Here is a 12,738-nt window from a genome sequence, read left to right as displayed (position 1 = left end):
CCTCATCCTTCTCACTCAGGACAAGCAGAGAGGGCCAAATATGGCCCTGAAATCAATCCCACAGGATGCCCAGCATGTGGTGAGCCCGCCCCAGCTTCCTCGGGCCCACAGCTGCCATCGGGGACCCCCACCCCCACCCCCAGCCTCCCTTTTCTCTGGTAGAAGCCCCCCCTCCCCCGCCTGCCTGGGAGTCTCTGCCAAACCCAAGTGACATTGCCCTTCTTGGTCATTATTTTTGGCTTTGTTTTCGACAGAGATGAGTTCTGCATTTTTATGGGGTCAAATCCCGCTCTCATTCATTCATTCAATCGTGAATTATGTCTCGTTTATAATTAATAGTAGGAGTTCCCCGATGGCCTGGCGGTTAAGGATGCAGCTGTTGTCACGGCTGCAGATTGGGTCACTGCTGTGGTGTAGGTTTGATACCTGACCCAGGAACTTCCGAATGCCGTGGGTGAAGCCGGGGGAGAAAAAAAAAAAACCAAACTCACGTCCAGTGTGTTTCCTCTTGGCTTTCTTTTCCCTCTTTTTGCTCCCTTCTGTGCTGGCCATACCTGTTCAATCACATTTTTGTCTAATCAACGAGGAGCAGGGGACGCAGGGCCCTGGAGCCACAGCCCTCCAGGAAGCATCACTGTTTATGGGCTCTTCTGAGTCATCCTCAAGGGCAAGATGACCCTTCCAGGTTCTACGGACACAGGCCCTGTGGTCACAGGCCACCAGACTCAAGACACGTAGACCGCAGGCCAGGAACCCCAGTTCCTCCGTTCCCTTTTAGGACCTGCTAACCCAGAAGCCAAGTGGGAGTGGGGCTGAGGCTCGCCTCCCCTTCCCCTGCTGGGATCCCTGCTGCAAATCCCCCACCGGAATCTGGCTCCTGCGCTCAGGCCTTTGCTGGATTTGTCTCTCCCCGGCTCCCAGGCCTCAACCACACATGACCTCAGGTGCTTTCCTGCACCTGCCCTGGCAGGCACTAGAGGCTCAGCTCCTGGCACCTGCTCACGCACCACTCTTACTGGGGCTGTGCCCTGGGCCCACCAGGAGGCGAGGCTGGGCCTGAGCCCGCAGAGTCAGCACCCGGTCATGGGAGAGGGCCAGCGCCCACTGGGGTGCAGCCCTGCAGGGAGGGGGCGGCTGAATCTTTTTGAAAGGCAGGTCCTGTCCAGGCAGCCCCATGGGCCCCACCCTCCTGGATAAGACAGGGGCCTGTCCCCTCCCAGGTGCTTGAACCTCATCTAAATCCTAAGCCAAATCCCATCAGGACCAAGCCCTTAACTGACATCCTGGATCTGACCCCCGCCCCAGCCCGAGGCCTTAGGAGTCATCAGCTCGCCATCACTGGACTCCTTTGTGCCTTTTCTGTCCACCCACGTCAGCACTGGGCCCCCAGCGCACACACTTGTGATGCACACAGCAGCCCACACAGCAGGTGGACACAAGTGGGGCACCTTTGCTGGTGCCGGGGCCAGGCGAGCAGAGGAACAGGGCAGTGAGCAGAGGAACTGTCAGGGCGGCGACTGCGCGTGGGGCCTTCTCTCCCCTCTGTCCGCACGTCTCAGGTCCAGCTGCCCCCTCCTCTCCAGATTCCAAATGCCGGCGTCATTTCTGGACCTCCCCCTGTCATCACATCAAACTTGGGGGGGGGGGAACTAAGGCAGGGCAGAGGGATCAGGGAGCACTGTGCGGTCTGGGGGGCCAGGATGGAGCCAGGCTGAACCATCTCCACCCCGCATGCTACCGGGCCAACATTCCCCACAGGGCAGCGCGGGACTGGGACAACTCCCACCCACCCACCGTGCCCACCCTGCGCCCACCCCCACCACTCCTCTCCCGATATTCCCCGCGCTGCATCCCCACTCCCACACCCCATCCTGCAGGGCAGCGTCCACCCCCGGGGGATCGGAACCCCACCGTCCCCACCCTCCGCCCCCTCCCGCTGGGCGTGGGCCACACCCGCCCCGGACCCCGCCGGCCCTGCCCCCACTCGCGCCCCATCCTGCGGGCCCCGCCCCCCGACTCGGCCGCAGGGAGGACGCCACCCAGCTCCGGGGGGGAGATGGCCCTGCAGCACACGACCCTTGGCCCCGAGACGGTGCCTGCCGGGGGTCCCAGGCTGCGACCGTGCGCCTTCCCCGCGTCCGTCGCGAAGGGGGTGCCGCGCGCCCCATTCCCAACCCGGACGCCCCGCGCCGTATTCCGATCCCGGCATCCACCCCCCCGCCCCGCCTTGCGTAGTGGTTCCGCCCGCGCATCACATGACCGCCTCTCTAGGTATTTGTGCTCCGCGGAGGTCCGCCACTCCGCCACTGTCCGCTGCTCCTACGTGACAGTCGCTCCGCGACCGCCGCCCGGTGTCTGCGCCCGTCCACCGCCACGATGATGTGTGGCGCGCCCTCCGCCACGCAGCCCGCCACGGCCGAGATCCAGGCCATCGCCGACAAGGTCAGGGCTGCGAGGGGCGGGCCGGGTCCTGGGGGCCGGGGTTGGCAGCAGGCCTCGCCGCTGGGAGGGAGGCGGTGCGCCCGTGCGCATCCCCCCGCCCCGAGGGCCGGGCTGGGCGCAGGACGATGCCCCTGCACGCCTGTCAGGCGCGAGCCGAGGTGTGCACAGAGGGAGGGCCGCGAGGGGACGATTCCGCAAAAGCGCTCAGCAAACCCTGCAGCCTGTGAGTGAGGTCACCGTGAGCGAGTCTGGGGACGGGGCACACCGGCGCCCTAGACTCAGACTTGCACGTTTGTTGCGTGCACGTTTGAAACAGTCACCAGAACCAGGCAGAGCCTGGTCCAGACCCTGGGCGGCTGTGGCGCTGCCTCCAGAGGCACCTGGTGGGCAGGAGCCGGTGAGGATGGAAGGAGCGCGCCCTGCACTACCTGTCATCGGTGAGGCAGGGCGGGCTTTACGAGACAAGTTCAGGGCACAGGAAGGCTGAGTTCCGATAAGAGGGGGAAAAAGGAGACAAACTTTCATCTCCTTTAATGCGGCCCCGCTTCCTAAACTGGAGGCAGGAGGTCAGCGCCCTGTCCTTGCTCAGGTGGCCCTGACCATCTGCAAACCGTGGTGGCGGTGAGTCCGTCTCTCGGGGCTTTTGAAAATGAGCGAGTTCCCAGGGCGGAGTGTGAGCGGGGCTGGGAGGCGGTTCCTACAGCTCTTAGCCCACAGCCACCCAGAGCCCAGCCACCCACCTCTTCCTGGTTCTCCAGGCTGAAAAGTCCCCGCGTGTCACGTGAACTCTGTGTGTCACCTCCCTCGGGAAAACGGAGTTGCTGTTTCGAGGGCCGCTGGGTTAGATGTCCCTCCCTTGAAAGTGACATGTCAGTGGACAGTTGTTGTTGCTGCTGGGCAGGGGCACCGTCTGGCGGCCTTGGCACTGACGCTTTCGGGAGCGGTCTGGGCTGCAGATGAGCACCGAGGCCGGAGATGGGGCCCCGGTCAGAAGCTGGCCACGGTGGTTCCTTCTGTCCCACCTCATCGAGTGGTCAGCTCCTGTCTCAGAGCCTTCTCTCCGTTCCTCCTGGGCCCCTCAGGGCTGGGAACTGGCAGGTCCCCTTGGCCACAGCCCAGCCCACCTTTCTCCTGGTCAACAACTGCCGGCCCCCGGGCTGTGGCCTGGCCTGGCGTTGGTGGCCTCCACATTCCGTGTTCCGCCGCCTCTGTTGGGGCGGGGGTTTCTCACCTGTGCTTGCAAAGGGCAGGGGCTTTCCTGCCTCCACTCCTGATACCGAGAGATTGTTCCCGCCTCCCGGGGGGCTTGGGGCTGTCCCTCAGCCCCCTGGGCTTGTAAACTATCTGCAGGGTCACTTCCCCGCAGACCTCGCCCGGCACCTCCCAGGGAGAAGGCTCCCCAGGTGAGAATTCAGACTCGGGTGGGCACTGGCCCCCGGGGCACACACACCGCCACCTCGGCAGCCACGCGGAGAGAAGGCAGCCTGGCTTCTGGCTGACCCTCCGTCCTCTCCTTTCTGTCCATCTTCTCCGCCCTGGAAGGCCACGCAGCCTTTGCCACAGGGACGCACTGGACTCAGTGACAGAGATCCCCTCGTCCCTAGCGTGCTTCCTGGCTTCACTGAAAGGTCCGGTGACTCCAGTACAGAGTCACTGTGCCCTAGTGCCTGCCGGTGATCCTGAGAGCAGCCAGGTTTGAAACTAGATTAGGTTTTTTTTTTTTTTTTTCTAATTTTATGATTATTATTTTTTTGTCGTTGCTCCTGGCATGAGGATGTTTGCCAGCCAGGGATCGAACCCTCGCCAGAGCTGAGACCCGGACCGCAGCAGTGACAACGCCAGATCCTTAAGCTGCTGAGCCCCCAGGGACGTCCTAGATGAGATTCCAAAGTCAAAACCAAACCAGACCTGCCCGCCCCTTTCTCCGTACAGATGCTCAATTCCTGAAAGGCCAAGCGAGACCTTGGAAATCAGCACTGATCCAAAAGCCCAGTCACTGTGTGCCAGTAACTGCTCCCAAAGGAAGGCATCTAAAAATGCAGCAAAGCATTTTACCTGCTGTATTATCTGTTACAGGAGAGCGTGGGAATGCTTAAGGAAATGAAGGCCTATCTATCAGATGGAAGAGTAGATTTAAATTGAACATTAAATTTGACTTAACATATTAAAATGTTTTAGTTTTGGAGTTCCCGTCGTGGCGCAGTGGTTAACGAATCCGACTAGGAACCATGAGGTTGTGGGTTCGATCCCTGGCCTTGCTCAGTGGGTTAAGGATCCAGCGTTGCTGCGAGCTGTGGTGTAGGTTGCAGACGCGGTGGCTCGGATCCCACGTTGCTATGGCTCTGGCGTAGGCCGGTGGCTACAGCTCCGATTAGACCCTAGCCTGGGAATCTCCACATGCTGCGGAAGTGGCCCTAGAAAAGGCAAAAAGACCAAAGTAAAATAAAATAAAATGTTTTCGTTTTCAAGGGTCACATAGTAAATAAACTATATACACAGAGTCCCCTGGTGGTCTCGCTGGTAAGGAGTCAGCTTTGTGACGACTGTGTGTGGCTCAGGTTTGATCCCTGGCCAGGGAAATTCCGCATGCCACAGGTACAGAAAAAAAAAAAAAAAAAAAAAATTTGGTGTATAGTCTCTGGTCCTAAATAAACAGAAAGAAACCCACATAAAGTACAAACACACACATTTTTAAAAACCTTTCAAATAGTCTTTCAAACACACACATTTTTAAAAACCTTTCAAATAGTCTTTCAAACACACACATTTTTAAAAACCTTTCAAATAGTCTTTCAAACACACACATCTTTAAAAACCTTTCAAATAGTCTTTCAAACACACACATTTTTAAAAACCTGTATAGTCTTTCAAATGCACTGGCTACGTAACAAAGAGAAATAGGGTGTGAACTTGTCGTGATGATGAAAATACAAAGCTATATCTCACGCCTGGAGAAGAAAGGCAGGTCGTGCAGGGCAATGGTACCGCTGACCCCGCAGCAGAATTAAGGGACTGTTTTCTGTAGTTTGTCAACAGAGCCGACAGTTTAACGGTCGGGCCAGAGTTCCCATTGCGGCTCAGCAGGTTGAGCACCGGCCATAGAGTCTGTGAAGATCCCTGGCCTCGCTCAGTGGGTTAAGGGTCTGGCGTTGCCCCAGGCAGCTTGTCACAAAGTCGGCTCAGATCAGGAGTTGCCGTGGCTGTGGCGGAGGCTGGCAGCTGCAGCTCCGATTCGACCCCTAGCCTGGGAACTTCCGCATGCTGCAGTTGTGGCCTTAAAAAAAAAGTTAAATTAAAAAAAAAAAAAAAGGAGGTGTTCCCATCCTGGCTCAGTGGTAACAAACCCAACTAGTGGCGGGGGGGTCAACCATGAGGATGTGGGTTCGATCCCTGGCCTCACTCAGTGGGTGGGGGAATCTGGCATTGCTGTGATCTCTGGTGTGGGCTGCAGACGTGGCTTGGATCCCGCGTGGCTGTGGCTGTGGGGTGGGCCAGCGGCCGCAGCTCTAATTCAGCCCCGAGCCTGGGACCCTCCGTGTGCCGCGGGTGCAGCCCTGAAAAGACAAAAGAACGCTCATGCTGTCGGAAGTCAGCCGAGGGCGGCTCGGAACTCGGTGGCAGATGGCGGTGCGCTCACCTGTCTGTCCGCGCCCAGGTGAAGTCCCAGCTGGAGGAGAAGGAGAATAAGACCTTCCCGGTGTTCAAGGCCGTGGAGTTCAAGAGCCAGGTGGTCGCTGGCAGGAACCTCTTCATCAAGGTAGGCGTCAGCCTCGCAGGAGGGTCTGCCCTGAGGTGGGGACTCGTGGGAGGGCAGGGGTTGCAGGCCCTCGAAAACAAGGGGTGCACGCGCGCACGTCGGCCTGCTTGGAGGGGGCTCTGATGGAGGGCGCGTCGGGGCCGCGAGGGCGTCCCCTGCACTTGAATGAGGAAGGCTGGGCGTGTCATCCGCCCGGTTGCTGGGGAGCCGACGGGACGCAGCCTCCAGGCGTCCAGGGCCTTCCTCCCTGGTCCTGCCAGGTCCAGCGGAGCCGGGGACGAGGGGACGGGGCGGCGCCTGCCCCTCACTCAGCTGTCGTTCCAGGTTCAAGTTGACGATGACGACTTCGTGCACCTTCGGGTGTTTGAAAGCCTCCCGCACGAGAACAAGCCCTTGACCTTGTCCAGCTACCAGACCAACAAAAGCAGGCACGATGAGCTGACATACTTCTAGGCCTGAGCTGAAGAGAGCCCGTCGCCTGCGCGGGTCTGTCCGCCGCCAGCGCGTGTCGGGGACCCTCCGAGGTGCCCCGGGTGGGGGACGGGACGCCCCTCTCCTGTGTCTAACTTTTATCATGTTCATTCCTTTCCTCCTGCGATGATCTTAACCGAGTTACTTTCAAGAAGAACCAGCGTGATCCTTAAAGATAAATATATTTTCAGTCTTTGTGAATTTCCACTGTTTGGGCTTTTTGTTGCCTTCATCCGAAGCCGTTATCATAATGTAGACGCCACCAGATGAGAGCTGTCCTGGGTGGAGCCCCCGCTGGGCCTTGTGCTGCCCGAGACCCCTCCAGGTGAGCAGCTGAGCCCGGGGTTGCCTGGGTCAGGCTCCCCAGGCAGGGCCGAGCCCCTCGGGTGGGCAGCCCCTTCCCTGGCCCACCCCACCCTCACCCGGCGCCCTCAGGTGGGGCACTTCCTCTGCACCCGGAGTTCTCCGCCAGAGCCTGGAGGCTCTAGCGCCCAAGTCCTCATTCTGGCCAAGAGGGTGGCTGCTGAGTGATGCTGGGGCTCCGTCCTTGGGGGCCAAGGGGCGCCAGCACACCTCATGGAGGGGAGCAGCCCCGCGGCACGCTGCTCCCCAAGTGCCTTTGGTCACGGCCCTCTGCTGACCAAGATCAGGTGACACTTGCCCACATCAAGGACAGGAACCTGTAACTGGGGCAGCTTGTGTGCTGCAGACACCTGCTGCCACGGCCATCTGTCTCATCACCAGCTGGGGTGCCCGGGGGGCCCTAAGGGAGCTGCTGGGGCGGCAGCCACTCACACTTCCTGTCCTGGCCAGAGCAGAGGCCTGGATGCAGCACTTCAGAGCTGGTGGCCCTCAGACCTCCCCCCAAGGCCCAGCCTTGCCTGGGGTCCTGCTGGGCAAAGCCACGACGGACTGGGCTGAGCTGAGTGTCCTGTGCACCAGACTGCTTGCTGTCTGGGGCGAGGACGGACAGATGCAGACAGGCTCCCTCTCTGAGGGAGTTTGTCATAGGTGACCAGAGGCTTATCCTTTCCCACCCAGGTCTGTCCTCTCCACCCCCCTGGGGGGGAAGGGGGACCATATCATTGGGACAGGTAAAAACTGACACTTTCCAGACTCCTTTGCGGCAAGTGTGGCTACATGACCATGTGGGGCTCAGGCACAGCCTGATCAAGGGGCCAGTGCCTGAGCTGCTGCAGGATGCTGGTGTCTCGGGGGTGAAGATGACCTGTGGGTGCTGGGGGACACAAAGGACGGACCCCAAACCACACATCCAGGACACAGTGGGCTGCCTAGTGGCTCTTCCCCACGTTCCAGTGCCCGATACCCGTGAATGCTCCCCGGCAAAGGAGTAGCCGGGTGAGCCCAATGTCCCATGGGGTCCCCATGAGAGGGAGGCAGGAGGGCCAGCGACACACTGAAGAGGAGACTTGAAGGTGGAGGAGGGGCTGTGATCCGGGAAAGGCAGGTGCCTCTAGGAGCCGGAAAAGGGGCGAACCCGCTCTGCTCACACATGATTTCAAACTTTTTTCTTTTCTTCTTAAGGCTACACCCACGGCATATGGAAGTTCCCAGGCTAGGGGTCAAATGGGAGCTGCAGCTGCCAGCCCGCACCACAGCTCACAGCAATGCCAGATCTTTAACCCACTGAGTGAGGCCAGAGATCAAACCTGCATCCTCGTGGATCCTAGTTGGGTTCGTTAGCCACTGAGCCATGACGGGAACTCCTCAGACTTTTACATTTAGGTGTAGTCGACGCATATACCATTTTGTAAGTTTCAGGTATATAACATAGAGAGTCACAGTTTTTGTTAAAAGTTAGTTACATTCCAAGGAGTTCCCGTTGGGGCACAGCGGAAACAAATCCGATTATTAGGAACCACGAGGTTGCGGTTTGAGCCCTGGTCTAGCTCAGTGGGTTAAGGATCTCGCGTTGCCGTGAGCTGTGGTGCAGGCTGCAGATGGAGTTCGGATCCTGTGTGGCTGTGGCTGTGGTGCAGGCTGGCAGCTGTAGCTCCCATTTGACCCTTAGCCTGGGAACCTCCATATGCTGCGGATGCGGCCCTAAAAAACAAAAACAAACAAAAAGTTATAATCCATTTAGTTACAAAACACTGGCTACCCCCTGTGCTGTACTATCTCCCAGTACTCACCGGTTTTGTACATAGCAATTTGCATCTCTTATTCCTGGGCCCCCCTCTGCCTCCCTTCCCCCCTGCCCCCACTCGCTTGGTCTCTGTATCTGTGACTTTCTGATGCATTTAGACTCCTGAGAATGGAAAGGAATAAATCTGCGTGGCTCTAAGCCCCCCAGTCTGTGGGCATGTGTTACAGCAGCCGCCCGGGCCTGACCCAGGTCAGGCGTCTGGGCCAGGAGGGCCTGGCTGGGAGCCCGGCAGCACTGGGCGGCTCGCGGGGCTGGAGAGGCGGATTTGGTGGTGCTCCAGACTCACGTCCTTGCCCAGCCTTCTCCCTGCCTGTCCCGCAGCCTGGTGCTGCCTGGGGATGAAGGACCGTGGGTCGCCCGCAGGGAGAGTAGGACCAGCGCTGTCCCCACCCAGGTGTGAAGGAACCTGAAGGAGCGTGACGCTTGGTCAACGACCGAAGCTGGTCCTCGGGATCTGGCAGGGAGGGGCCGGGGAAGGGGGCCCCCACGCTGACGCCCAGCGCAAACCTGCAAGAAGCCCGACCTCACTGCCTGGAGCATCCGGCAGTGGGCACCAGGGCAGGGAACCGAGCAGGCTGGATGGACACCTGGCCAGGGCGGAGAGGGCAGCACATGCCTCCCAAGAATCGGGGTGATGGGAGGGGGACGGGCCTCCCCTGTAAGAGGGATGGGCGGGGAACGGGCTCCCATCCCTCCCCAGCAGGAACCAGTGCTTGGCTGGCTGGACAACACGGCTTCAGGAAATCATCACACTTCAGCACAATCACCATGAAAATATTTATTTGTGATAATCCTAAGCCACTAAGACCACAGCAGACAGACACGGCCTCTACAGCACTGGGAGGGCTTTGTGTATAAACACGTCCACAGAACACAGGGCTGGTAGCCACAGGGCTGCGAAAACGAGAACCCTCACAACCAGGACGGAGCTTTGTCCCAGGCTGCATCACCCCCGCAAGGAGCCTCCAGGATCTGAGCTCGATTCGGGAAGGCCCAGGTCTGCATCAGCTGGGCTGAGTCAGGGCCTCAGAAAGTAGGCAGCTTTAAAGTCCAATCCAAACCCCCACCTACAGAACCCGTCCCATCAGGGCCGTCAGGGCCCTTCACTTCCTTTTCCCCAAATGCCAGCATCTGCACCTTCGTCAGGACACGGTCCCAGCTACTCTGGCCCCGCTCGGCACCCTGTTTGGGGACTTCCGGAGCCCAGGGACCTAGGGCAGCAGTGTCCTCTCCGTGGCAGCTGGCAGCCCTGGGAGGCGCAGCGTGGCCCCTGCAGGACACAGGTGCCCCGGCCAGGGGGCGTGGGCCTCGGCCTCACAAAGGCACGTCCTCCCAGCACAGCTGCCTGCTGACGCCCGGGGACGTGCCCACCTGGGTGTGTGGCCGGGAGCCGGGGCCCCTCCCCGAGGCGCCCCCTCAGCCCGGACCAGAAATGGAGGCGAAGCTTCTGAGCTCCGTCGGCCCCGTCGGCACGGACAGTGGAACGTTTTACAACACCTGTCTACTCCGCCAGAAGTTAAAAAGAAAATTCTAGGAAGAACTTTCCAGTCATATAAATATATTTAAATATAAAGAAAGCTGGACCTACAATTACTCAAGGGTCAGATGGACACACCGGGTCACGGGCACAGGCCCCTAACGAAGGCGGGCGTGCAGGCTAAGACGTGGGTTCACGTCAGTGCCTTTGCTGACAAGAGAGGAACGAAGAGCAGGGTTTTAGGAACTGGGACCCCCAGGCTGCGTGGCAGCCTGCCAAGCCTGGTTCTTGTCACCCGACAGCAAAGACATGTGTCCCAGAGAAACATCCCCTAGAAGGGAGGCTGCGACCTACCAGGGTGGGGGCGGGGCCCCTGCCCACCACCGCCTCCCCTCTGCCCCCTGCTGGCAGAGGCTTGAAGTGCGGGGCTGGATCCTGAAACCACAGCACTGTCTATACAACAATTCCTGACTCAGTGGCAGCACAGACACACGCCCGGGGACGCCAGCTGTGCACACAGCCCCGAGGCCACATGTGTGTGGGTGCTTGACCTGTTCTGCGAGGCACCAGCCTGACCGGGGCCCGTGGGCAGACCTGGAGAACATGGGAGGGGCTCCTGGGCGGGGGACAATGTACACCCTGAGACAACCAAGCCCAGCCAAGCCCAAGTTCAAGGTTTCCTGGCTCAGAGCAGTAGATCTAGACAACCAGAGGCCTCCCCAAAGCCAGGGCTTCCAAAGCACCCACGTGGCTTAGCAGGTGATGAGAAGGGAAGCTCCCTAAGCCTGAGGTGGCAGGGGACTGAACGGGTGGGCTCAGGAGCTGTGCCCCTCCCACTGGCAGAACTGAGTCTGGGGCCACGTGGCTCCGACCTGGACTCAGAAAGCCAGGACCAGGGCCTGCACCAATCCACACCGCTCACCCCCATGCCCCTCTTGGCCCAGGCAGGCGATGGGGGGCTGCTGGGTGGACCCCTGCCCCACAGGACAGTGCGTGCCAAGCCTGAGACCATGTGGGCCGCAGAGAACCCCAGGGAGGCAGGTTATTCTGGCACGGGGACTCAGCCCAGCCTCATGGCCACAGAGTGCTGATTCCCAGAGATGTGGGCCCCTAGGCCCCAGGCCGGTGGTCCACCGTGGAGGCCCCAGGCCAGGACACTCCCTCCTCTCTGTGCCTTTCAACAGAGGGGACAGCAGAAGGCTCAGGCACGAGATGGGTGGCATCTTGGGAGACACGCAACCCCAGGCCCTGGGCATCAGGCTGGGCAGCGTGTTTTGGCCTCTGGCTGGAAGCCTCAGCAACCAGTTACACATCCGAGCAGCCATGGCAAGCCAGGCTCAGCCCACCGGCTCTCAAGACCGGTTCTAACAAGCTTAAGAACACGACCAGGGAACAAAGCATCATTTACCATCACGGGTGCGTATTGCAAGACAACAGCAGACTAACCCAGCCACCTTCACACGATTTGACAAGGGTTCAAGACTGGTTAAGACAGGACATTTTTAAATTCCTCTTTAAGGCCTACAGGGGAAGGTTTGAAATCTATACTCTGGTAAAAAGCAGGCAAGTCAAGACCAATACATTTCTTATCTTAAAATAAATTATTTTGCATGATACTAAACTATGGAAAAAATTTTTTTAAAAAATGGCTAATTCTCACTTGGACCCAAACCATCAAAATCCACTGTCATTGGCCCTGGGAACCTTCGGGGTGGGGGGGAGGGAATTCTGAATAGAGAGGCTGGGGCCACCGCTGTCATCAGGACAGGTGGACAGGTCCCCATGGAGACTCGAGAGACACAAGTTTGGCAACATCACGACAGGAAGGTCGCTTTGCTGGGGGGCCGAGGGGCCGGCAGGGGTTTCCCACAGTGGCTAGGGTTCTTTCCGCAGAGGCTCTCAGGAGACAGAGGGCTGGGGCCACAGCCTGTCCACGGGGTTGGGACTGTACGGCCAGGGGGACAGAAGAGCCTTGGATCCCGCCAGAGTTCACGGGTGGGATAGTCCGTGGATAACACTGAGAGCCAAGATTTAAACCCACTGTGGGGCCCAGACTCTGGCCTCAAAGAACTAAGAGGCAGAGTGTTTGTAAAGTGCATCTGCCTTCAAGGTCACGGGGCTCAGGGCCAGCCCGGACCCCAACACCACGTCTTCAAGGGGAGTTTTCACCGTCTCATTCGAGAGGTTTTCCCTGGTCTTATACTTAGAGACTCTCTTTTTTTTTTTTTCTTTTTTTGTTAAAGCCAAGAGAGATTTCCTGCTGGCTGGTGGGGTGGCCGTCTCCCCAGCTCTCGTTGGCAGTGACGGCATGAAAGGCTCCACGGAAGCCTGGGGCCCTGGGGGACTATGGCTGGTCCCTGAGCCACCCCGTGCCAGGCCACCAGCACCGCCTTCCTCCTCCTGGGCCAGCGGGCCCTGCAGGCC

General features: G+C 59.3%; 1 protein-coding gene across 1 annotated transcript; it reads left to right on the top strand.

The window, feature by feature from the left end:
- CSTB (cystatin B) lies at positions 2,333-6,871 on the top strand. Its single transcript, NM_001097496.1, is given in 3 exon segments — positions 2,333-2,442; positions 6,098-6,199; positions 6,524-6,871. Coding segments are annotated over 3 exon segments (297 nt in total). The 5' UTR covers positions 2,333-2,376; the 3' UTR covers positions 6,653-6,871.

The sequence above is a fragment of the Sus scrofa genome, chromosome 13 (assembly GCF_000003025.6).
Source record: "Sus scrofa isolate TJ Tabasco breed Duroc chromosome 13, Sscrofa11.1, whole genome shotgun sequence".
NCBI classification, from domain to species: domain Eukaryota; kingdom Metazoa; phylum Chordata; class Mammalia; order Artiodactyla; family Suidae; genus Sus; species Sus scrofa.
Note: the sequence above shows the minus strand (reverse complement) of the source record. Positions and strands in the feature narration are given on the sequence as shown.